The sequence below is a fragment of the Hippoglossus stenolepis genome, chromosome 12, assembly GCF_022539355.2.
Source record: "Hippoglossus stenolepis isolate QCI-W04-F060 chromosome 12, HSTE1.2, whole genome shotgun sequence".
In the NCBI taxonomy this organism is placed as follows: Eukaryota; Metazoa; Chordata; class Actinopteri; order Pleuronectiformes; family Pleuronectidae; genus Hippoglossus; species Hippoglossus stenolepis.
In genome coordinates this window covers 9,193,528-9,217,558 of record NC_061494.1, presented here as the reverse complement: position 1 = coordinate 9,217,558, position 24,031 = coordinate 9,193,528, and the positions used below count along the sequence as shown (strand labels likewise).

Below are 24,031 nucleotides of genomic sequence, written 5' to 3'. Positions count from 1 at the left end.
CAATGATGAAAACAGATGTAAAGAGCTGCTCAGGTAAACTGGCTGCTGGGTATGTGGGAAGCTTCAAATGCCTGTCAAGGCTGCGAGAGAAATCACACACTGAGACTCTATGGAGTATTCTGCGGTGCTGCATTCGGAAGCACCACGCAGGGGTTCAACAGCCTTAGCGCCAATTATAACCCAGCAGATGACTGCACAGCATACAGAGCACCGTTACACTACAATTAGGGGGGGGGAAACGAAAACTCTTCTTTTACTTCTGCAGCACTCTGACTCAGATGTGACAAATGATGTGACTGATCCCCGCCGACCCGCTGACAGCTCTGATGACAGAATATAACCATTTCTCTCTTCACTTGCACTTGTGTGAGAATACCCATCTCCTGCTGGCACAGCAAACAGGGAGAGGAGATTAAACTGTAACTCACTTTGGTCAGGTATTAATTAGTAACCTAACATAGTCCGAGATTGTGTTTCAACAAGAAATATAGGATTAACGGTACATTTAAACTACTATATTTTCAATCCCTTAACTCTGCTGTGGATACGCCTGGCATCCACACTTATCCAGAGTTTTAGAGCCGCTAAAACAGAGAAGTTTGCAAACTTTGCTCCATTTCATTCTGGACGAGCAGAAACTGAGATGTTTGGAAAAGATGATGTGGACACTCAACTGCTTGCTGGTTGGGTCTATATGGTCAAAACTTAGCCTTCGCTGATTTGTCAGGCTCCCATCACATGACTCCTTTCCAGAAGAAAACAACCAGCTAGCCTCACCTACCAGTGTAGAACACAACATGGATAATCACTTGCAAGCATAGCTAGCCCCATTGTCTTTGCTAACAGCTGTTGGACAGTTAAATTCTGTATTTATATATACACACACACACACACACACACAACTGCTTACATGTGTAGGAGACAAGCTATTATTGGAGCGGTTGCTGTGTACAGTTGGATGCGCTTGACTTCCTGTTTACACACACACCCAGCGTGGTCACGTGACACGCATTTTAGGCGTGTTAGTATGGACGAGTAACTGATACGGAGGAAAAACGCTCATTTGGACAGAGATCGTGAAAATAATTACTTAGTAGTATGGATGTAGCCTAAGAGGAAACATGCAGACATATTCACAGAGAATATATTAGAACAATAAATCAGGAGATCAGCGATGAGACTGTGTGGCTAACTGAGAAGTGAGAACGCTCTCGTGGGTAAGCAGAGAGGAGGAAAAGAGAGGCCTCCTCTAGGGAATACTAGATAATTCCCAATTGAGCCCATCGCCTCCCACCCACTCTCACAAACACAGGAGAGACAAGAGCAAGAATATTTATTGAGAGGATACTGAACTCTAATTAAGCGAGGTGGGAAGAATGCAGGCAGGTGTGGATTGCACCTGGTTTCTCAAACCCCTGCTTCTCCACATCGCAGCCACGCTGGGATGATAACACTCTCCCTCTCTGCGTCTGTGACGTCACTCTCGGCCCCCACCCCCTGCTGCTGCTGCCGGCCCAGCACCGTGCACCCCCCGCTCCTCCCACCGCACCTCTGAGGCTCCACTGCAGGCGTGAAATTTGGCGGATCGGGAAGCCATCGACACAAGAGAACAGACGGCAATCCACACCAGGAGAAGACACTCTTCCTGCTTGACTGGCAGATGAATCCCTGTTGCCTGGCTCCAACCCTTCAAATGCTAGACAGGAAAAATGTGCAAGGCAGAGTAAGAGGGCCAAATGTGAAAACACAGCTGTTTTCCACCTCCTTGAGTCTGAAAGACACAACCAGTCCTCTGATATTGTACTCCAGTACTCTCCAGGATCGAATTATTTTAAAGCAAAAACATCCACTGTCTCCTGGCAGCAGGAGGAACTGCTGGGGACAGATATCATTCCACATTATGAACAGCTGTTAACGCACTCCAACTTACAAGTCCAATGTCATTTTTACAAGTGTCCTGGAGCCGCACAATGCAGCTGCTACAGATATGGCTTCATTTCGGGGCATCACCTGTTGCTATGAAGTCAAATTGAAGTCTGAAGTGTGTAGCGTGCATGCTGTGTGAGTGTGTGTGTGTGTGTGTGTGTGTGTGTGTGCACGCTTCAATGTGAATTAGTGGGAGCATGTGTTTTATCAGTTGCTGGCACTTGTTTGAATGGAGCCGTGATGAAAGCTTAGACAAACACGAGGGAATGTCAGCCGAGGACTAGAGTCAACAGACAGAGCCTCGACTCTGCCAGGGACCCCTGTGAGAGAGGCCACGCCCTCCGACATCACACTGAACCGTCTCTTCGCACACACTCTTCCTCTCTAGCAACCTTCACCAGCAGGACAGGAGGACACACAACACTGGCACATCTATGTTCTCTGATACAGTATAGAGGCAAGTGAGGAGAATGTGAATTACAAGACAGCGAGAGGGAGGCAGGGAGACAGAGAGAGGAGACAAAAAACAAGCTCATAAAGAAGCACTGCAAGGCTTCCTTTTTTATTTCTTCTCCCACCCCCCCTTTGCCCAGCGCAGGCGAGTCCGCTCAGCTCACAGGATTATAGAAGGCCGGGGGAAGACACTGTCCAAACACACCAGTGAACAAGTACAACTAGAGTATGTCCATTTCCATACGCCGCTGCTGTTTTAAAAAAAGAAACGAAAGAACACAATTAGAACTCTTCCGTCCGTTTTAAGTGGAATAACTGATGCAGACAAAATATTCAAAGAAAGCTCCAGGTACTCGCTTTGAATATATTGTTGAGATTACAGCCTCATATTTTGGGTCTGGTAATGTACTGTGAAGGCAGCAGAAGGGCAAGCGGTAAAGCAGGCTGAGCAAACATCTCGCCCTATTCAATTCTGAGCTGGAGCTTCACTTTTTTTTTTCTTTGTCCGTTTTTGTGTGGGAAGCCAGCAGAGCGGGCCTGAATCCCTATTGACTCAATGTGCTGAGACGTTTTCCCTTTTACCAATGCTAAAGTAGGCATGAGCACTAATCCTTAGGGGTTAAATGGAGCCTCCTCTGGGGTTTCCCTATCCTGAGAGAGCTGGGGGCGGCTGCTGCAGCTACACTCCACTTTCATGTATTTGGCTGAAATTTGGCTCAACTTTCACAAACTCCGCGAAAAGGAATTCAATCTGAAAACTATGCAAAGCTAAACACTGAAGTCATGCAAGGTTTCTGCCTGCTTACATGCAAGGCGTTCTATGGAAGATGCACAGGTGAAAGGCATGAATATGAGAAATGCTGATGATGATGATGATGATTAAACTTTAATGATCAAAGTGGGGAAATTGGGTCACTGGAGCAGCAGCGAGATTGTTATAGAACAATTTGCGATAAGAAGACTTAAAGAAGAACAGAGCACTGCAGCAGGCAACAATAAAAGATACAGCAACAGTGCGGCAGAGTAAAGGACGTAACACAGTCAGAGAACGTAGCAAATACCTGTTTGCTGCTATTAGATATGCTATATGAAAGAATAAAGAACATGGTGTGCAGCTGCGATGAAATGCATTATCGGGTCACATGATCGTGGAAATGTGGATTGTAAACTGCTTAAGTGGATCTAGAAAGAATAGCTTTTGCAAATGATACAGTCACAGTGATGGATGCCTCCAAACGGGAAATGCTGGCATTTCCTGCATTAACTGTGACCTTTGCAAAGACAGGAATGCATTTTCGAGAGGCTGGGGCAACGTTATGCTGAAACTTGATGCAAGCAGATACAATTCAATCAGCCCAGAGACTGTTCACCAATCACTCTCTCCAGAGAAAGAGACCATTTCAAATTGCAGCCATTTTCACACCAAGACTGAGACAACATCAGCGGCTGCCAACGTCTGGCAGCTCCTGCCCCCAGTGTTTTTCCCTTATCACCATGTATAAATTCACATCTCTGTTATTGCCTGTGTGATTTATGTTGGTTATAATGACAATACTTCTATTTACCAGACCTGGGTAACACATCTACCCAGGTCTTCTGTCTGTGATTTGCTGGTTGACTTCCTCTACCTTTTACTGTTGGTCTTTGATGGGTCAGCTTAAAGGAGTTGTTACTGCCCTGTGAAATATCACAGCTTTGTCTTTATTGTTGGTTTGTGAGATTGGAGCAAAGAGAGGTATATTTCAAGGCCGTGATCTGCAAGAAGAAAAGCTCTGCTACCGGACAAAGACCTTAAAATAACCACAAATGTTTTTGTCTACGTCTGTCTCTCTGTTAGCAGAGTTATACCTCAAAGACTGAAGAATTTCCACAAATAAAAAACACGTTCTATATTCATAAGCAATACAAATTCGAAATGCTGATTATTTCTAAATGATACAAGCAAGCAGCAAAATGTTATTTGCATGTCTATACAAGCACACTTGTCGTCATGTTTAATTTATATCAATGACTCTGCTTTTTATCATGCTGTGCCACTGGCACCTATCAGCACTGAAGTGTGGTAAACCCTCCTGTGATGCTCTCCCAACATCCCCCTTCATTTCTTCTGTGAAAAGAGTTTAGGTGTATTTTCTTTGAAGGGTTTTTTGTCCCTTTTGCCTTTGAGTTTTTTTGTGTACAAAACTGACATTTTATATGAAACTTAAATTCATTATACCTTGAATGACCCATTTACAAGGCAGTAAGTGGAAGAGAACAAGTGTCTCGCTTTGCATTAATGACATAATGATAAAAAATGTCCAAAGGTTCAGTAAATTTTATGCACATATGGAAGAGCAATGTCCTTCATAAACATTACAACTCCCAATCCACCACAGTGAAATCCTCCCACACCTCGTTCCCATCTCCACTGATGTAATACACACCTCCACGTACACACACCTCTTGTTGCTGGCGGTTAACCTCAGAAACACCCCAGCAGCAGAGTGGGGTAACGAGGGTCTACTCTGGTTACATCCAGTTTGACCTAAAACATGTCATTCACAACTCCACCACAAGCACTTTACGCCCTCGCGCTAATAGATGGGTGGGCAGTCTAGGATCAATTCTTTCAGGAAAGTCATAAACGTCTCAACCACCCCTTTATTCCCCAATCATCACTCTCTCAAGGTTTCCTTTGAATGTGGCTCCCAGGAGGAATAAGATATCCAATAACCAAGGCTCTCAGGATCAAGAGCTGGTGTCAGACGCTGAGGTGTAGACACCTTCCTGTTTGCTGGGACGGTTGGAGGCGTTACTTAAAAACACTTTCTGGTGGGGTTGAATACCAATTAAGTGGCTCTGGTTCCTTCGGCTTTCACAACAGCTTTAAATGAAGACTCCCGCAGTGACAAAATGTCAACATAACTCGAGCCAGCATCGACAGATAAGAGATAAGCTGCTTTCAGACATGCACCGGACTCCGCAGATCCTCCGTGTATTCCCCAGAGGAGGTGCATGTGTGAACGCACATGTCAGAGTGAGACTTTATCCGCCTGACCTCCTGGTATAAAGTCCCCCCCCCCACGACGAGTGTGGGGTTTGTTGACGCTTCGACAGATGCAAAACTGAAAACAAAACAAATATCTCCAGGTGAAAAAGCGGCTTCACACACGTAGGAGACACAGACGAAGATTTAAAGAGAGTTGGTGGCGATGCTGTAAACATGATCATGTGATCTACGCAGCAGAGTTAAAACATCACTTCCTGTCTCCGTCTGGATTTGTTGCTGTTGTGAACGTGTCTGTGCAGAAAACCTCCCGCTGTGTTGTGCATGTGTGAAAGGTCAACTCTGGGTAAACTCCGGATTTTACCCAGAGTTCAAGTCTGAAAACGGCTATAATGATTCAAAATGGATTATATTACATTAGACAACCATACATACGTGTGGAACTGAATAATGAGCATGTATTTCAAGTTAGTGATTGAAGAAGCAGCCCTGAGTTCAGAGCGGTGATGGCGTCAAGTTGGCTTTCATGAACATATATCTCTGTTGCTTTTGTACTATTTGAGCAGTTATTTGTTGTTGAGAAGTCATTAAAAAGGAAGTAATTTTTAGATATGACTCGGGAGAGTAAACAAAGTCACTGAGATCACAGAGAGAACCACGTCAGAGTTACAGTTTGGCACAGATAAGCGAACGCTTTGATCAGGACGATGGCAGGTCTGTGTGATGAGAAATCTCTTCTCTAGTGCTCCCCCCTCTTCTCTTCAACCGAAATACTATGTGCTCCAATCAACTGGGCCATTACAGACCTTGAGGTATTGTTTAATCTATCTTATCTTATTTGGACTTGGTTTGTTTTACGAGATAACGCTAACCCAAACTTCCTCTCTTCACAGATCTAAACCCCTGACTGACCCTTTTGTATGACTCTCCAACTCCTAAAGAACTAAATTCGTCCATACACTGAAGGAATGTGCTGCTGAGTCAAGGAATAAAAAGGTGCATGTTTGTCTTAAAGGTTCTGTCGTAACCTAAACAAGCATGAGTGGCCCATTGTAAAGATAAACGCTGTCATTTAACGAAGGCTGGAGAGAAGATGCTAAATTGGCTATTTACAGATTTAATGCAGGAATAGTAAACCAGTTACAAAGCAAGAGAGACGGGCTTCAATTAGCTTCATGAGAGATGCATGCTGGACTGTGAAACACTGAATGGTAATTCTATCTTTTATCTCCTTTATTGTGCTGATTAGTGCAGTGGGGGGAGAGTGCTCTATCTAATCTGATCACACAGCATTGTGTTTGGGGTCATTAACCTATGGGAGGTCCTGAGGTTGACGAGTCAGCTCGCAACCCCCCTCTGTACCTTTTTATGGAACTCAGTCATCCCCGAGTTCCTCCGTCTCCACAGACATCACAACAGTGGCCACAAAAAAACAACCAAAGAAAACAAAAGACGCAGGAGAAAACAGCCGACGGAGCCATTTGCATTGCTTGTCATTCTTCCACAAACACGCGGCCCAAATGACTGCTGACCGGGGCCCCTGGGCTCGGCTAAGCAGCAGGATGTCGGCCCCTTTAGTCTCTGTTGTTGTTGGCTTCTTTCTTTCTTTCTTTCTTTCTCTGGGCTGCATCCTAGTCCCAAGAGATGAAGGGGTTAACCCATCCCTCAACATCTGGGATCTGCATCAGAAAAGACTAGTACCTTATACTGCATGGCGTAATTGCAATCCAGCCTACAGCTAGGGCCTGCTTCAAGTTACTGACATCTGCATTCATATGCATAAAGATCCATCAGTGAAAGCTTTCCATTTTTGGGCACTACCATGATGCCTACATTTACATTTATACAAACCCACACTAATGAAATCCATCATCCGTCAACATATTTATCCATTCACCGATTCATTTTTTTTTTCTTCCCATAAACCCTCTTTCTATCCCTGTCACACACATTTCATCCCCTGCAAATCAAAAATGTGAATAGTCTAGGCATAGCAACAGCACCTCTCATCTACAAATCCTAGTTAAACTGTTGTGATACTGAAAAGCTGCCTGTCAGGATGGCAGAGCGGAGATGAAAGGCCCGCAGCAGAGATCGCTGCTGATTGCCTGTAGAGGATGAATATGCAAATAAAGCACAAGGTAAATGAAAAACAAAGCAGGGTTTAGGCAGCAGCCTTTAACATGTTCCCCCTAATTTGGCAATAGTTAAGAACACGGAGAGTCTATCAATAATGAATTCCAGCCAGAGCAAGGAAGGAGGCATGAGAGGAAATCAGGCTCCATTTTCCCCCTGCGAGCCCCAGAGCAGTTTTGGGGCCTATTGTATTTCACAGCTTTTCAGCGAACACGCGCTAAGCTTAAGTGACAGATAAACGGAAAATTGCAGGCGATAAAATAATGTCCGTAACACCTAGATTACAAAGCACCAATCAGACTGGGTCGGTGCGTTATGGCTAACAATCCAGAAAGTAGGGCACCGCAGCCTGCCAACTGCAAGTATCTATTGACCACAGCAAGAGCAATGTAGTAAATCGATTATCTGGTCGAATGTCTGTCATGAGACAAAAACGGGGCGCAGGACGGTCTGATACCGAACAAGAACAAGTGCACACTTAACAGTTGTTTTGTTGCCACCAGAGCCAAAAGGCACTTTAGCCAGCACTTAACTAAATCAAGTGGCTTAATATATTTAGCTATGCTGTCCCTCTTCGCAAACACACACGACGGAGAAAGACACAACCTGTCTGTTGTCACAGTGAAATTGGCCAGACAGACTGGAGTGCATCCTTGGGAAAGGAGAGCATCTATCCCATTGAACAAAAGATGAACAAGGCAACAGATTTTCCCCCGGTCTTGAGATAACAGAAACCCAACACCGTTGTCCTCCAGTGGGGCTCTTTGTACGTCTGAGAGAGGGTCAATCAGCAGCCGCTGACAGATGTGTCTGCAGTTGATTTAGGAGAGGAAGCCACAGTGAGGTCAGGCCCAGGTTCCTCTGGAGGAAAGACAAGGATCAAGTCAGGATGTCCGAGCCCGACCTTTTCACACCTTGCTGTCTTTGGCTTACAACACCTGGACTTAAATGATAAGGTAGTTGAGCTTATTAACCCACTTGCAAAACATTAAGCCTCTGTGAAACCTGCAGTAGCTTTATTGCCCACTGATCTGCCTCCAAACGAACAGCACACAGGCAGGCCATTTAATTGTTGTCAAGGAATCCCATTGGGTTTCGAACAAAACTGAGAGGTGCTCCAGCTGGAAAGCAAACAAATCCGAAAAACTCCATTGGAGGTCGAAGTAGCTTTGGCAGATGCCGCAGGCTTAAGAGCCCGTTCAATTAGGCTCTCCAGTTTAGATGAGAGTCATGGTTTGACCATGTGTTGAAGCTGGACCACGTTCTGTCCTGGAAAAAAAAGAACTGGGCAAGAGATGTCAGCTGTCGTCGCACACTCAGACAGTCACTCTTGTGGAGTACGCACCAGTCTTAATGAGGCCACATCAAGCGCTCTCAGTAAAAGTCCACATCAGCTAATGAGCAGGCATCAGGAGAACAGCATACGGAAACAGATATGGAGTGTAGATGGGGATACGCAATGGCTTGTGCTGCTGTTCGCATGTCAGGAGGTTGCATGCATGAGTAACATTTGCATTAAGCATGCTAAATTAATAATATCATATTAATTCACACATACATATATTGCAAAGTGTGACGTGTTCATTCACCTCACTTGTCAGACTACACTATTATTAGCTCTCTAAAGCTAGTTTACTGGCTTTTTAAACTGTCATTACTTATTACAGGGCAGCTGCTCTCTCCTGACAAACATCAGCTATAACGTTTCCCACAACCAGTGAATATAGAGTCTACTGAATAGCATAATATGCTAGATGTATTTAACTAAAAGTAGTTTCTGGAATAATGAATTTCATGTCCCTGCCTTACAGGCAACTGCTTGTGTCACTTTTATGGGATCATTGGCAAACTGGCATGAGCACGAAGCTGATGTCCAACGACAGCTGAGCAGAGCTGCTCCGCTGCAGCTCAGTGCTCCGGGTGGTGGTGGTGTCGGCCTCGTCAGGTAGCTGGACAGGGAGACACTGGAGATGACGCAGAGCAGGAGGGTGTGTTGGCTGGGTTAGCTCCGCCAGACAACTCTTTGACTAACAGGCTGACTCACTGCTGCTTTGGGCCGAGAAGGGAGCAGACCCACTGGCTTATTTTAAACATAAAAAGAAAAAGGGCCAAAGAGGGTCAAACAGAAAGTATGGGGGGGGGGGGTTAAAAGTCAGTGAGGTTCAGGTACGTCACAGTGACTCTCATTTCTGTCCTGTATCAACACCAGCTGCGTTATGACCACAGGAACTTTTCTCCAGAACAAGGAACTTTTGCAGGAAGTTCTTGTGTTTCCACCAGATAGGGAGCACGGTCTAAATAAAGTTCCGGGTCAATCTTTTCACCCCCAAAAAGTCCCTGGTCAGGGGGTTTACATAAGTATCTGAACCTTTGGGGTGTGGCTTCCTGAGCTAAACATACCCGATTGGTTGTGCACTCCAGCATTTTATTTCAGCCATAATCTATAAAAAAAAAAACATCTTATATACTCTTCTCTTGTATCAACATTATGGAACCACAGAAGACCTACTACGACAGATGGGTCGACAAAGGGGTCCAGGCTCTCCTGAGTATTTTTGCTGTTGAGAATAATCAGAGCGAAATTGGAAACGCCGTAACGATAAAATTTAGTTAAAGATACAGCCCCTTCTTTGTTGGAAGCCACGGAGAAGGCGATCGACCAGGCGGTAAAGGGTAAGTTAATTCATGCATTGTATAAAATGATACAGCGTTTCTGTACAAACCACGAGATGAAACGTGAATATTTTATGTCATACGTATGTATACACACGGTTGCAGCCAGACAAACAAAAACACATATTGTTCTTATAAATGATTCTAGTCAACTGTGACGATATAATCAATTTATCTCTATGTGCATTCGCCACAAGAAAGTGGGTTTTTATTAGAAATGTATACAGATTAAATTGATTTGCTTTAAAACTGAAACTTTTAGAAAAGAAAGAAAACACATTTACTCTGTTTAGATTTTTTTTTTGTAATCTTGCAACAGAGATAATTGACGAACCATAACATCTGTAATGTTATGATTAACGTCCCCTGATAAACGTCGCAAACAAATGCATGAATCCTAATTTTACTAGAGTTCAGAAAATCACAAACTGTCAAAAACAAACCATTACATGTAAAAAGATTGTGTGCATCTTCCTCGCCAACACGCACGCACACGACACACACACATCTCCACCTTTCCCCCCTCTCTCCTTTCCTTTCTGCTAGTGAGCATTGCTTTCCAATCAGTGACTCCTCACTCCTCTTCTAAGTGCTCACATCTGAGAAGGGTGAGAGAGCCTTTCCCCTTTCTTCCACTCCCCCTAGTGGATCCACTCAGCACTGCATCTTCCCTGCGCATCTCCCAAACACAGAGAGAGAGGGAGGGATAGAGAGAGAGAGAGAGAGAGAGAGAGAGAGAGAGAGAGAGAGACCCCTCCTCCAGATGACATCAGTGCTCTATTGAAGCAAAGCTAGAGGCAAACACAATTCCACATTTGTATTGAGATCTAGCCGTGCACCTATGTCCTGGCACAGTCCACAGATCGTCTATGTGTGTGTGTGTGTGTGAGAGAGAGAGAGGGAGAGAGAGAGAGGCACCAGCAAACACAGCAGTGCTGCTACAGATAAACTCCAAATAGCTCCAGAGAGGAGGGAGCTCTTTGGGATCTGACTTTTAAAAACCTCATAGCCTGGACTGGATTATTATTTTTTTCCCCCCCTCGGTGAAGTCCACTTTAAGAGGATACCTGTTACGTTGCTTTTTTTTTTTGAGGGTTTATTATAAAGGTAAGTGTTTTTTTTTTGTGTGCTGGGAATGCATCCTTTCCATCTTTTCTCTTTTCCCTTTTTTTGGATATTCTCTCTGGCAGAAGGAATTGAAAAGTCTCGAGGATTACTCAGGAGTTCAGATCCGACTAGTTAACCAGATTCTCTCCCCTTTTCTTTCTTTATTTTTTTATTTAATACTGGGCCTAACCGAAAAAAATTATGGGTTCCCCCCCCCCCGAGGAAGTTGTCTCTCCGAGGGTTAGTAGACCAAACCAAAAAAAAAATAGTCAGTGCTCTTTCCTTTCACCAAACGAAGCTCTTCTGCTCAGATGGCATCATCTGTCTCTGCGTCCCTCTCTTCAACTTGCTGCTTTTCGACCCTGTTTTTTTTTTAAATTGTATTCGAGCATTGATCCCAAACAACCAGATCTGTTTCTCTGCGCACATGAAGCTCTGGCTGCGACGCGCACTAAAATCCCCCTCCTCGGTCCCATTTCCTACACTCCGCCGCACATGAAAAGTGTAGAGAGCAACAGGGACGCGTCAGATCTCCTCGGTGCTTAATTCGGCTCTTTGAGATGCCGTGAAGCGGTGGGAGAATAAACAGGGGTGAATACGCAGACCTGATGGGATTATAAGGGGAAGGGGAAGGGGGGGGACTGTGTGCGTTAAGTCTGGGGCGCCGCAGCCCGAGGAGACACCCCGGCGTGCAGCTGGAATCGCAGCGCAGATCCCGCGGAGTTTGGGCACGAAGGGGCAGCTGGAGGAGCATCAGCCTCGCACGGCTCTGACCAGCTCCCATTCATGTCCCAGTACACTGAAAACTACTGTGCGCGACTGTAAACTACTCGTCTCATCCGGACACCCACCCTTTAAAAAAAAAAAACACACAGCAGCATAGAGCCAGAGCTTCACGCTGCAGGGGCGCACGGAATACGCACAGAATCGAATGCATTTAAGTTGCATATTCGCAGCTCATTTTGTACGCACAGAGAAGCGCACTGGACGTGTGGCGAGCACCGTCTCGAAGCAGAGACCTGACATTGCATTGCAGTGGGAGCTATAAGCATCCACGCTTTATACAGTAAGATAATACCTTCTGCTCACACGTCCACCCTGATGATGATGCTAATGAACCAAACTCCTCCGTTCCCTGCCTCTCTCCACACGAACCGAATATCTATCCCGTTAAATGCAATATAAAGTGGCCTCTTCCATGCACTCGATTTAAGCTGCATGTGTTAGTGGCAACACCACGGGCAGGGACAGTGGTTAATCCAATTCAACGCCATCTCCATGACATGATAAGGGCATCCAGGCTTCATACAAGGACTGGTGTATGTGTAGGCTACAGTCTGATTTCATTAAATCACTAATGCTGGATGTGACTTCACTTGGTAATGGTTTGTTATCGGGACAAAGGATAAATAGCCTGTTAAACATGGTAGACATGAGGACAGACCCAGTTGTCTTCACTGATGACTGCCTGAGGCAAAAAGTCTCCAGTCGATTGGTTTCACAGGGAATTCACATTGCAGATTAACAACTAACCAGGTCACCACAGACACAATTTCCTATTGGCAAAAAAAAAACGTTAAAGCATAAAATAGGAATGACATGTTCGGAAAAAAGAAATAAGACGTCCACAAATAGACATTCATAACCACCAAGACACTTTTCAGACACTTTGACGAGGCCTAATTCAGCTCTGTTCATTATTTATTTAACTCACTTATCTGTGTCCTTTTTAGACAAATAATTTCAGAATGGCTCCTGGAATTAAAAGGTGTAAAACATGGCTGCAAAGCATAAACACTGCAGGAAAAAAAACCTTTGCAAACAATATGACTCAGGAAAAACTGTAGTGCCTACCACCCCCATGTGGGGAAAAATCCACTGCAGCTGCTACAGATCCATCCTTTCAGGCTGTTACAAAAGAGACCCCCGTCTGTCCCGGGCCTCTCCGTGCTCTTAATGGGTCAGCTGAAGTATCATCTGTTCAGCCCATGTAAAGGGCAGCACCAGGAGGCCGCAGATCTCTGAAACTATCGGGGATATTTGCCAATTTTTTTTATTCGAGGCTGTGTCCCCGTGAAGTCAGATGTGACCATGAATGTTCCATTATATAGCTCGGCTCCAGAGCAGGCCGCTGCCCCGACGTCCCGACACACAACTTACCTACATGTAAATACACGACAGACACACGGTTTCATTGCACACGACAACGTAGAAAAACCTCAGCTCGGTTAAACAGCAGAAAATCACCAAACCAAAAAAAGGTCGGAATACAAACGATTACAGACATTTTGTTTTGTTTTCACATCAGGTTAAACTAACTTATTTGCATCATCGTACAAATTCATGTTTTCCAGTCTTATTTGAGTGTTTGCTTGAAACCTACCAGGCCTTGACAAGTGACACACAAGACTAAACACATCTTTTGAGACCAAAATCGGAAAACACATAATCCACAGTAACTATGTTGTTTGCATTCATAAATCAAAACTATAATATGAATTTTAAGAAATAATCAACAGCAGATACAAACAGCATTGATTTCCCAATGGAGAGCTCCACTGTGGTTCAAAATTAATTTCAGGGCTCATGAATAATTGAACAGTCAGCCATACTACTTTACAGCTCTTGCCCCCCCTAAAATGCGGCCCAAGTAATATTATTCTGCATTTTTACTGAACTAAAAAGTCATTATAATCTGCAATAGTTTTGACAGGCATGAAATTGTTTCAGTTTGACTTTTTTTTTTTCAAAGCTTTTCTTCTGCAGTGTATGACTAGGGGGCACAAAGTCTTAGGCTCTGTTATTGCAGACTAATGTGCATTTATGCATGTTGAGCTCACAATGGCTATCAGTGTCCAGCTTTGTGTAAGCCTCCCACGCTCGCCACTGAAAGGTAACTAGCTGTACACACACACACACACAGTTCGACCAGGATGCTCAATTTAACTTCGTCAGTTCAGATTAAATGAAGCAGAAGCCACGATGACTGCTAAAGAAATCTTCTGTCTGACCAGCGGAGCTTATTAGAGCAATGGAGAAAGACATCCATCACTAAAAATGTTTAACTTGTCCCCCCACTGCTCTCAAGACGAGTACGTGCTTATGAACATTGTGTGTGTGTGTGTGTGTGTGTGTGTGTGTGTGTGTGTGTGTGTGTGTGTGTGTGTGTGTGTGTGTGTGTGTGTGTGTGTGTGTGTGTGTGTGTGTGTGTGTGTGAACATTTGCATGGTATACATCCTCAGTCAATTCAACATGAAAGGCTTGCAAAACAAGACGTGTTAAGTAGAGGCATTTTTAATTTGCCTGAATTAAATGCTTTAATACCTAAACCCCCTCTGTTGAGGCTACAAGGTCCACAAGCTTGCCTTGCAGCAGACAATAGAGAGGGGCCACTCTCCTGAAATCCGATGAGTGGAAAAAGAAAAAAAGGGGGAGAAAAATAGCAAAGCATCTCGGACTGACTACCCTGCTCGTAAAGCAAGCATGACGTTCTTTGTTCAAAGCAGACTTCAGATAAATCACCTTCACTATAACATAACACACAGAGGCCATTACCCCATGTGCTACATTATGTTTTAGTTCCATCAGACTATATTTACATCAGCGTTCATACATGAATAACCCCCCCCTTGCTCCTTCTATTGGACAGGGGAGTTTGCAGGTAACGGTTGTGGTGGCCTAAAGAAAAAAGACGATATGAACTGGAAATGTTGCACCATATGCAGCTCATCATGCAGAGGCTCACACAGCCCGAAAAGACAGTCTGAGTGCAGATATGTCTCTTGATGAGAAATGCAGAGACAATTACACTCTTTTATGCAATGTTAAGAATACAAGCATTTAAATCAAGGCTACACACTTAACATTTTTCAGAGGAAGGAGAACGTTGCAAAATGAGGTGAAAAGAGCCATTTAAAATTGAAATAGCTTGACTAAGTGCTGCATGAAAAGTTCATTCCAACAGACAGACAGCACATATCCCTCCATCATCCTGCCATTTTGTGAAACTCCATTACTGAATTTCATCTCTTTTTTTTTTCTTTTTTTCTCAGACTCCTTTATTCCAGAAGTTGTAGAGGTCACATCTGGTGCTTTTCCCCCAGACTCTAATCTACTACTAATGTAATACTGGACTGAGAGCTTGTGTTTAGATGGAACAGAAGGAAGGGGGGGGCGTTATTATTAGACAGCATCTCAGGAGTTGTAATCAAGTTACAAACCTCTCAATTCCCTGATCCTCTCCTTGTCATGAACTACAACTGTTAAATGGCTGGGCCCTTTGTTCCCAATTTACCTTTCCATGTTTTACAGCACTTAGCAGCTGCCAGCTCGGCTCATGGATGGTTACATGTAAGGGTAGAAAGCTATTGTGTTTGAGGAAACATAAAATTTTCTTTGGCAAAGGAAATTCTATTTTTACAAACAGGAACAGCACTCACAGAGTTGGAGAAAGGATGAGGGTTCGGGGTCAGAGAGGAGTTCAGATTGCCCATCCTTTCCTCCAATACGAAATTATAATGAGCCTCATCTGTCACAAAGTGCTTTTAAACGATGTGAGTGATTCAGTAATCACCGACTGGATCTACTTTTCCTCTCGAATGTGGAAATCTGGACTGGTCTTGTTTTTAAACTCGCATGCTATACATTTCTTAATCGCAGGACTTGTTTTCATGTAAAACACCAAAAGATCAGCCAAGCAGTGAGCTGGACGGAGAAAGGCATATGGGCTCCACCCCTCAGCCATTGTGTTGGGGCCTAGATCACTGTTGTCTTTCGTATGCATAGACATTCTTTGTTGTATCACCATAGAAAAGAAGCGTGGTCTGTTCGAGTAACGGTGCTACAAAAGGTCAACAGGCAAAATCGTGGCCAAAAAGAAAGGGCATTTCTAAATAAGTATTCACAGTGTAAAATAGGCCAGAGTTCAGGATCAAAAATGCATATAATTTATATATATTCAAATCTATGACAATATACTGGGGCGCGGGGAATATATTCCTAAATCATGGCCTGATTTTAAACAAAATAATACAAAAACTATTACAATTTACATCAACGTTTTATTGCACTTCAATGCACCATTTTGTAATATGTGAATGTTGGCACTAAATGTGTTTGTCTCTGCTCCTTTTCCAGAACACAAACCCAGGTGTGTGGAGGACACGGGATGAGTCAAGCTGCAGATGCATAAAGGAGGCTGGGTCCACAAGGATAAGCGCCTTGCCCTGTTTTGCCCCTTAGAGGAGAAGACAACATTGGTTATCTGCTTCAGGAAAAGGGACCAAAGGCCTGGATTAATGTGTATACAGGCTCGACAAGGGAGCAGAGGATTCTGGGTTACCTGTAGACCTGGAGTACACAAGTGAACAAGCTTGGATTGAGCCTGTGGCACAGGGGATTGGCATGGCTCAGACCAGCTTTGTGTCAACTCATCATGCCTGCCGGGCCTGATTGCAGAAAGGAGCCTTTGCTAAAGCGCAGCCCGTCCTGCACACGGATCACTATACAACATCCAAAAAACGTAATCTGCAGTTATGGCTTTTGAGCTTGACAATTTCCACACCCATAAGGATTTTTAATATTACCTGTGTGGGCATGCTTTGTCAGTGAGTGGGGATGCTTTTTCTACAGGCTTATCTGCCATGGTAAAGGCATTGAAAGCATGAGCCTCTGACTACACAGAGGAGGTCATCGTCCAAACAAGGATCAGCTCAGCAAACACTGACCAGGTCAGGATATCACAAGAAACTCCTTGGACAAACTTTTCCTTTCAGGAAGGATAAGAGCAAATTCAAGAGGAAATCTTGATTGGATTTTTGGAGGCTGGAGAGGATTTACTACATCGTATACATCAGGTATGACAAATACGGACGGCTTTGCTTCTTTCCACTTCGCTGACCCGACCACAATTTCTAATGAGACGTGTAGGAAGAGAGGTCAAGGCAGGAATGCATAAGTAAAGCAATACATTAGTTTTAGCCTAATTAAAAGGGAACTACACACTGACAGAGACAGACAACCAGTTGGCCCCCTCTGCTCTGCATTATTTAGTTAATTTGAAGATTATCCACTGTAACTGTTTAGATTTTAAAATTCAATATCTTGTTATTTAAAACATTTAATGCACATTTTTCGTGCAAGGATAAATGAGAATGACAAATTGCATTTCGTAACCACAGCATAAAAATAACAAAAAAACACGTCCTTGGATTGTAATGTACTGAAAACGTCCATCTCGTCTCTGTTCAGAGATATTTCTTCCCTTACATGTATAAGCTAGTTAAACCCCCACAATTTGAATGGTGAAAGGCATGGGTAATGGTCGAACAGGACTTAGGAGTATGTCGCTTCCACAACAGTTCATCAACAAAGCCTGACTTTGTTCACCCTCGTGGTCTTGTAGCGATGAAAGGCAGCCTTGAGATACAGAAACGTGTAAAACAACTAGGGAATGCTATTACATTTCACAAGTCAGGGCCAAAAAGCACAGAAAGCACAGAGATTCAATTCAATTCTGTCTCATCAAAGAGAAGAGGAAAATAAAGCAGTTCTTTTTCTAATGCAGGCTATTTTTAAAACTTTTAATCCTAGGAAATGTTTAATCCGGTAGGTGATGAACAGCTATCTCTGAAGCAAACACCTTATCTTAAAAAAAGTTACATTGTATTTTCACCGTCTAAAAAATACAAATGATAGGTTCATATCAATTTAATAGAAATTCTTTGACTGTTACTTAATCTAGAAAGTGTTACAGGCAGCATTTCAAACACCCAGCAATTATGAGAACAGGAATGTGTCTCTCCTTTAAAAATCTTGTCTTAAATGTACCCTTGTGTCTTCTCCCCAGGGGCTCTTGAGCGATTAGACTTCCAGGCAACAGCTTCAAGATGGTGCGTCAAAGCAAGGCCTTTATACTCTTCCTCATCAGGGTTGGGCTGCTGCTGGGTCTTGCTAACCCCCTGGTGACCTCTGCATCGTGTCCCTCGGCCTGCCGCTGTGATGGGACCTTTATCTACTGTAATGACCGTGGCCTGACTTCCATCCCCACTGGTATACCCCTGGATGCTACAGTGCTCTTTCTGCAAAACAATCGCATTAAGAGTGCAGGCATACCTACAGAACTACGCAGTCTCGTAAACGTGGAGAAGATCTACCTGTACTGCAACAATCTGGATCAGTTCCCGACCAACCTTCCTCTTGGGCTAAAAGAGCTCCACCTTCAGGAGAACAATGTTCGGATGATTACCCATGACACTTTAGCTCAAATTCCCTACATTGAGGAGCTGCACCTGGATGATAACTCTGTATCAGCAGTCAGCATAGAGGAGGGGGCCTTCAGGGACAGTACTCACCTCAGATTACTTTTCCTCTCCAGAAACCACCTAAGCACCATCCCTTCAGGCCTCCCCATGAGTATTGAGGAGCTGCGCTTTGATGACAACCGCATCTCCTCCATCTCAGAGCAGTCGCTGCAAGATCTCATCAACCTGAAGCGGCTAATCCTGGATGGTAACCTGCTTAACAACCATGGGATTGGGGAGATGGCTTTCATCAACCTGATCAACCTGACTGAGCTCTCGCTAGTGAGGAACTCCCTGACATCGCCGCCGGCCAACCTGCCTGGCACCAGTATGGAGAAGCTGCAGCTACAAGATAATCATATTAATCGGGTCCCGCCTGGGGCGTTTGCCTTCCTTAGGCAGTTGTATCGCCTGGACCTGTCCGGTAACAACCTGAGCAGCCTCCCACAGGGTGTATTTGAAGATCTGGACAATCTCACACAGCTGCTGCTACGCAACAACCCCTGGCAGTGCACCTGCAGGATGAAATGGGTGCGTGACTGGTTGCGGTCATTACCAACTAAGGTGAATGTACGTGGCTTCATGTGCCAGGGTCCGGATAAAGTCAAAGGCATGGCAATTAAAGATCTCACTACAGACATGTTTGACTGTTCAGATTCAGAGCTCAACCCAATGTATGAGACAAGCACGGTCTCCAACACTGTGCGCCCCTCACAGCCCCAGTGGCCCTCGTTTGTGACTAGAAGGCCGGTAATAAAAGGGCCCGACATCAGTAAGAATCACCGCAGCTCTACCACCTCTACAGGCAGAAAGATTATCACCATCAGTGTGAAGTCAAGTAATGCAGATACAATTCACATATCATGGAGGGTGTCACAGCCCATGACTGCCCTACGGCTTAGTTGGTTAAAGCTGGGACACAGCCCTGCCTTTGGTTCCATCACTGAGACCATTGTGCAGGGGGAGAAGACGGAGTACCTGCTCACTGCGCTGGAGCCAGAGTCTTCCTATAGGATATGCATGGTTCCCATGGAGACCAGCAACATTTACCTGTCAGACGAGACCCCTGTCTGCATCGAGACTGAGACCGGTTCTCACAAATCATACAACCCAACCACAACTTTAAACAGAGAGCAGGAGAAAGAGCCTTACAAAAATTCCAGTCTGCCTTTGGCTGCTATCATTGGAGGGGCTGTGGCTCTTTTGGCAATAATCATGTTGGCACTAGTGTGCTGGTATGTCCACAGGAACGGTTCACTTTTTTCCAGGAACTGCACCTACAACAAAGGCCGTCGGAGAAAGGATGACTATGCTGAGGCTGGCACAAAGAAGGACACCTCCATCCTTGAAATACGGGAGACTTCTTTTCAAATGATTCCAATAAATCACCTGCCTGTGTCCAAGGAGGAGTTTATGATACACACGATTTTCCCACCTAATGGCCTGAGTTTATACAAAAGCCCACATAGCGAGAACAGTATTAACAACAGGAGCTACAGAGACAGTGGAATACCAGATTCAGACCATTCCCATTCATGATATTGCGCATGGACACTCATGATGCGTGCGTTACTTCAACAGAGTGGTGAGACTTTCACAAAACACTGGATCTATAAGACTAAGAAAGCAATGGACTGTACATTTGCCATATAATTTATATTTAAGGACATTTTATGAAGACGGAGAACGTTCCAGTTGCAGGCCATCACTGAACCATCAGTGGGTATGGTAACTAACTGCAATTCTATATTTTAGGGATTTGTAGTAATTTGTACTGTATTTCCTTTGCTTAAGGTTATCAACCTACTAAAAGAAACTCTGTGTTCTACTGAGATATGATGACTTGTCAACTGTGAAAGTGGGTTTTCATTGCTGTGTTGAACAATCAGACTTTAGGAAACCTTGTAGTATAAGCACAGCTCATTCTTTTAACTTTGTGGCTGTCTGAAAAACAAAAAGGCAAAAAAAATGACATGACGTAAAACTCAAGGCACAGCTGATCAACTAATTTGCAAAGTAGGCATGTTGCCCTCTAAAAGAACGAGCAGTCATTAGCGGTCTCCTCATTTGATGGACCAAGAGTCTTGACCTAGTATTCACCTGGTATTGAGTACAAATAACTAAAGATGAGGTGCCATGCTTTATTTCTCTGCTTTGTTCAGTGTGTGTTTTTTTCTGTTCGCAAGAAGAAGAAACACAGCAAAGCAACCCGAGCAGGGCTCCAGTGTTTCTGATGGGACTGTAGGCCACAGCACAGGGCAGATAAAGCACACCGACCTTAAGGAGCGTTCTGCTCCTCAAACAAGTAGACTGGACAGGCTGACACAGAGGACCCCCTGCTATCTCTATTTGTACAAGCCAACAATGCCCGGACAACAATGGCGGCGTTCTCTAGTACCATGTACCATACGTCATTCTAGTCACCAGGCCAAAAAGACAGATTTGGCCGGTAGAAGTACCACAGTGTCAGAAAGTCCTTGTTATGAGTGTTATTTTGTATTATTTTTTCAGATGAACACACTTTTATGTTGCCACAATTTGAAGTTAACTGTTCTTTACAATTGAAAACCAAAGTGCATTGTATGCCCTTTGGCCAGTCTTGTATGTGCCTTGATCCAATGCTTATTGTATTTAGCTTTTTAAGAAACCAGTGACTTTTTTTCATACACACTTGAATATGAAAAATATTGGTCATATTACAAAATAAAAGTGGACAAAAATAATGTTGCTCTTTTTTACCCTGAGTTCAACAAATCCTACTAAAGTAAAACTTCTATTGTTCTCACTATAATCACATCATGCTTTGATATAATTGCTAAATTTATTTTTGCTACTATTGAGAGTTCTATCTTTGCACAAAAGTGAAAGCCCCTGGGGTAAAAGAGAGGGCTACAGCCGACCTGTTTTATTCATTCATTTCTCAAAATGACTATCTAGACACACTATCTAAAATTGCTTAGAGCTTCAAACACAACCTACTGAATTTGTATCCTTCACGATGATCTGAACTCTGAAGCCTTAGCTCATAGCCTTAAAACCAAATCTCCCCTTCCAAGACACAGTAAACTATTTAACAATAACGCAGATACTGGTCTTGAAAACCCAGTTTTCCACTCCATGGTCAGTGAGCACAGCAACATCTGCTTGAGGCTGCTGTTGTTCTTTCGTGCGGTGAAGCCATGTGTGACTTATCCGATTGGCCAGAGAGAGAAATATCACAGTAGAGTAGAACTACGGCTGTGGAGAAATTAGACTCTGGGGTTTGATGACCCTCTGAGGCACCAGGGCAACAGAAAACTAATGACAAGCCACCATATGGAGGGTGGGACAAGCAGACCCTGCTGGGGATGCCCGTCCCTGCAGAGGACAGAGTATATATACACGGCTCCGGGCTTTAGGCAGCACACTTAATGACATGGTTGCAGCTCAGCCGAGCAAGGGCCCACAAAAGGTACACATGCAAAAGTAGTAAAATATCCTGTTTCTCAATTTCACACGTGCATGCAATAGAATATTTTGTGAAGGTTAAAATAAAGTCAATGCTTTTCAGATTGTACTCTCTTGACCAAACTCTTACACAAAAGCATACATGTATTCAGTGTGTATCACAAAAAATACTGCAGACCCACTTTCACACACCCACAAGCTCTTAACACAGTGAAAGCTTTAATTACAGAAAGGGGAGCCGCTAAAAGCTGCACAAGTGATCCAAACCTTAAGTATACACTAACCCTGCCCTATACACTAAATATAAATCACATTAACTTGGAATTAAAGTAAACAGAGGGTCTACTTTTAGAATACTGAATAGTAATAGTTTCCATATGAACGCTTTCAACAGGGTTGGTTCTTTGACTGTAAAGCGCCAGTCCCATCTTACTTCAGGAAACTACACGAGGAAACCTAGGAATGTTAGTCATTTTTCTTTCATCAAGCTGAAGTGCTCGAAGCATCCTTGACAGAGGACACATTTATCACCTGTTTATGGGGGCCTTCTGCAGAAACAAAGAAAACAATGGGATGTGCTATGATCTGTTTTGAGGCAAATTACAACAAACAAAAACAGGCTGTAAGGTTTTCATATTGATATTATTTACTTAGCGGAAGATGACTAAGCAGAGATCTCAGCTGGCTTCACAGGATCAGCTTCTCGCTGACGAATGAGGTGGCTTTTCAAATGTAGATAGTTCTTTATTGCAGAGTTTCCATATCGCCAGTAATGGCAAGAACATCTTAAATTTAAAGTGTTATTTTTGATGCAGTAAGACTTCAATTGTTATATTGATGAGTTCACTGCGATACTATAGATAGCACAGTCATCTTTCATGTCATTTCATAATCTGTGTTTTTTTTTTTAGATAAAGTTAATCACTGACAGAGCTTTGTAGTGGTTGAAGTATGACCACTAGAACTGACAGCTTTAAAGCTCAGAGAATGAGCAAGCTGCCGTTATATATTCTCTCACCTGTCTGATAAATTATAGTTTAGCCAAATGGTGAAAGGAGCGTGCCATTGTTGTGACATTCCCTGAAAACAATACATTAAACTCAGCAGCTTTGTGCATTTGGTTTGACCCAAGTTTGAGGCAAAATTGATGAACCAGACTGCTCACGACCCCGAGTGACCTCACTTATCACTCACGACCCTTGACCCGTCAGTCCCTTTAAACAATTCCTTAATCACTCTCATGTTCTCAGTGGGGTCATACAAGTCTTTAAACAACCCAAGATGCCACATGCATTTGTCTCCTAAGTGACACACACAGACCCTAATTATGTTTGTCTTTTATCTAACCCTCAGATGAGAACTAATGGGGGCAGCTGCACTGTCTGCCCCAAGCCTCTGTTATTCCCATTGTAATGTACTGGTCAGGCAGCCGGTCACATTTGCATTCCTATAGATGCTCGTATCAAAGCACCCCTGGATGACCTCATCGTGGTCAGTGGCTGCGCCCGGTTCTTCTCCATCAGCACCATTAGCAGGATCCACAAAAAAAAAAAAAAGAGCACAGGCCATGCGACCCAATGACTGATTAGAGGTCAGGCATGTCAGGTCACACTTAGTTCAAGGATCTCAAGAGATGACAAATAGATGCATATCAGTGCCCACAAAGTAAAGCCAGTCATCGGGGACTCATCAGGGAGAGGCAACCTGCCCACCATAAGGATGCGCTGCTCCGGAGAAACCCCCTGGTATTCATTTCATGAAAGCCAGAAATTATGAGGAAAAACACTTGGAACAAAAGGTCAGATGTTTAGCTAATGGCTTAATTTGCCTTTAGAGCCACACAAGCGACTCACAGCATAAGGTTAAGCCAATGAGTTGATACAGAGAGGACCAACTGGGAGTTTTTTCTCTCAGCGATTTCTAAGTGAGATGGTTTATCAAATAACATGCAGGGAATTAAGGAGTTCAACGACTCTCCAAATCCACAGTTGCTTGATTC

The 24,031-nt window shown here is 43.8% G+C and overlaps 2 protein-coding genes across 3 annotated transcripts in view; one reads left to right on the top strand and one right to left on the bottom strand.

Annotated features, from left to right (window-relative positions):
• macrod2 (mono-ADP ribosylhydrolase 2) overlaps window positions 1–24,031 on the bottom strand; it is a 413,125-nt gene that overhangs the window by 320,544 nt on the left and 68,550 nt on the right. The gene's annotated exons all lie outside the window — the stretch shown is intronic.
• Window positions 10,990–22,136, top strand: flrt3 (fibronectin leucine rich transmembrane 3). The gene is made up of 3 exons (XM_035172643.2): window positions 10,990–11,284; window positions 16,421–17,139; window positions 18,132–22,136. The coding sequence occupies exon 3, from the start codon at window positions 18,172–18,174 to the stop codon at window positions 20,122–20,124; it is 1,953 nt and encodes a 650-aa protein (XP_035028534.1). The 5' UTR covers window positions 10,990–11,284; window positions 16,421–17,139; window positions 18,132–18,171; the 3' UTR covers window positions 20,125–22,136.

Excerpts from the sequence above, each read along its gene's own strand:
- flrt3 (XM_035172643.2), top strand. The coding sequence starts at position 18,172 with ATGGTGCGTCAAAGCAAGGCCTTTATACTCTTCCTCATCAGGGTTGGG.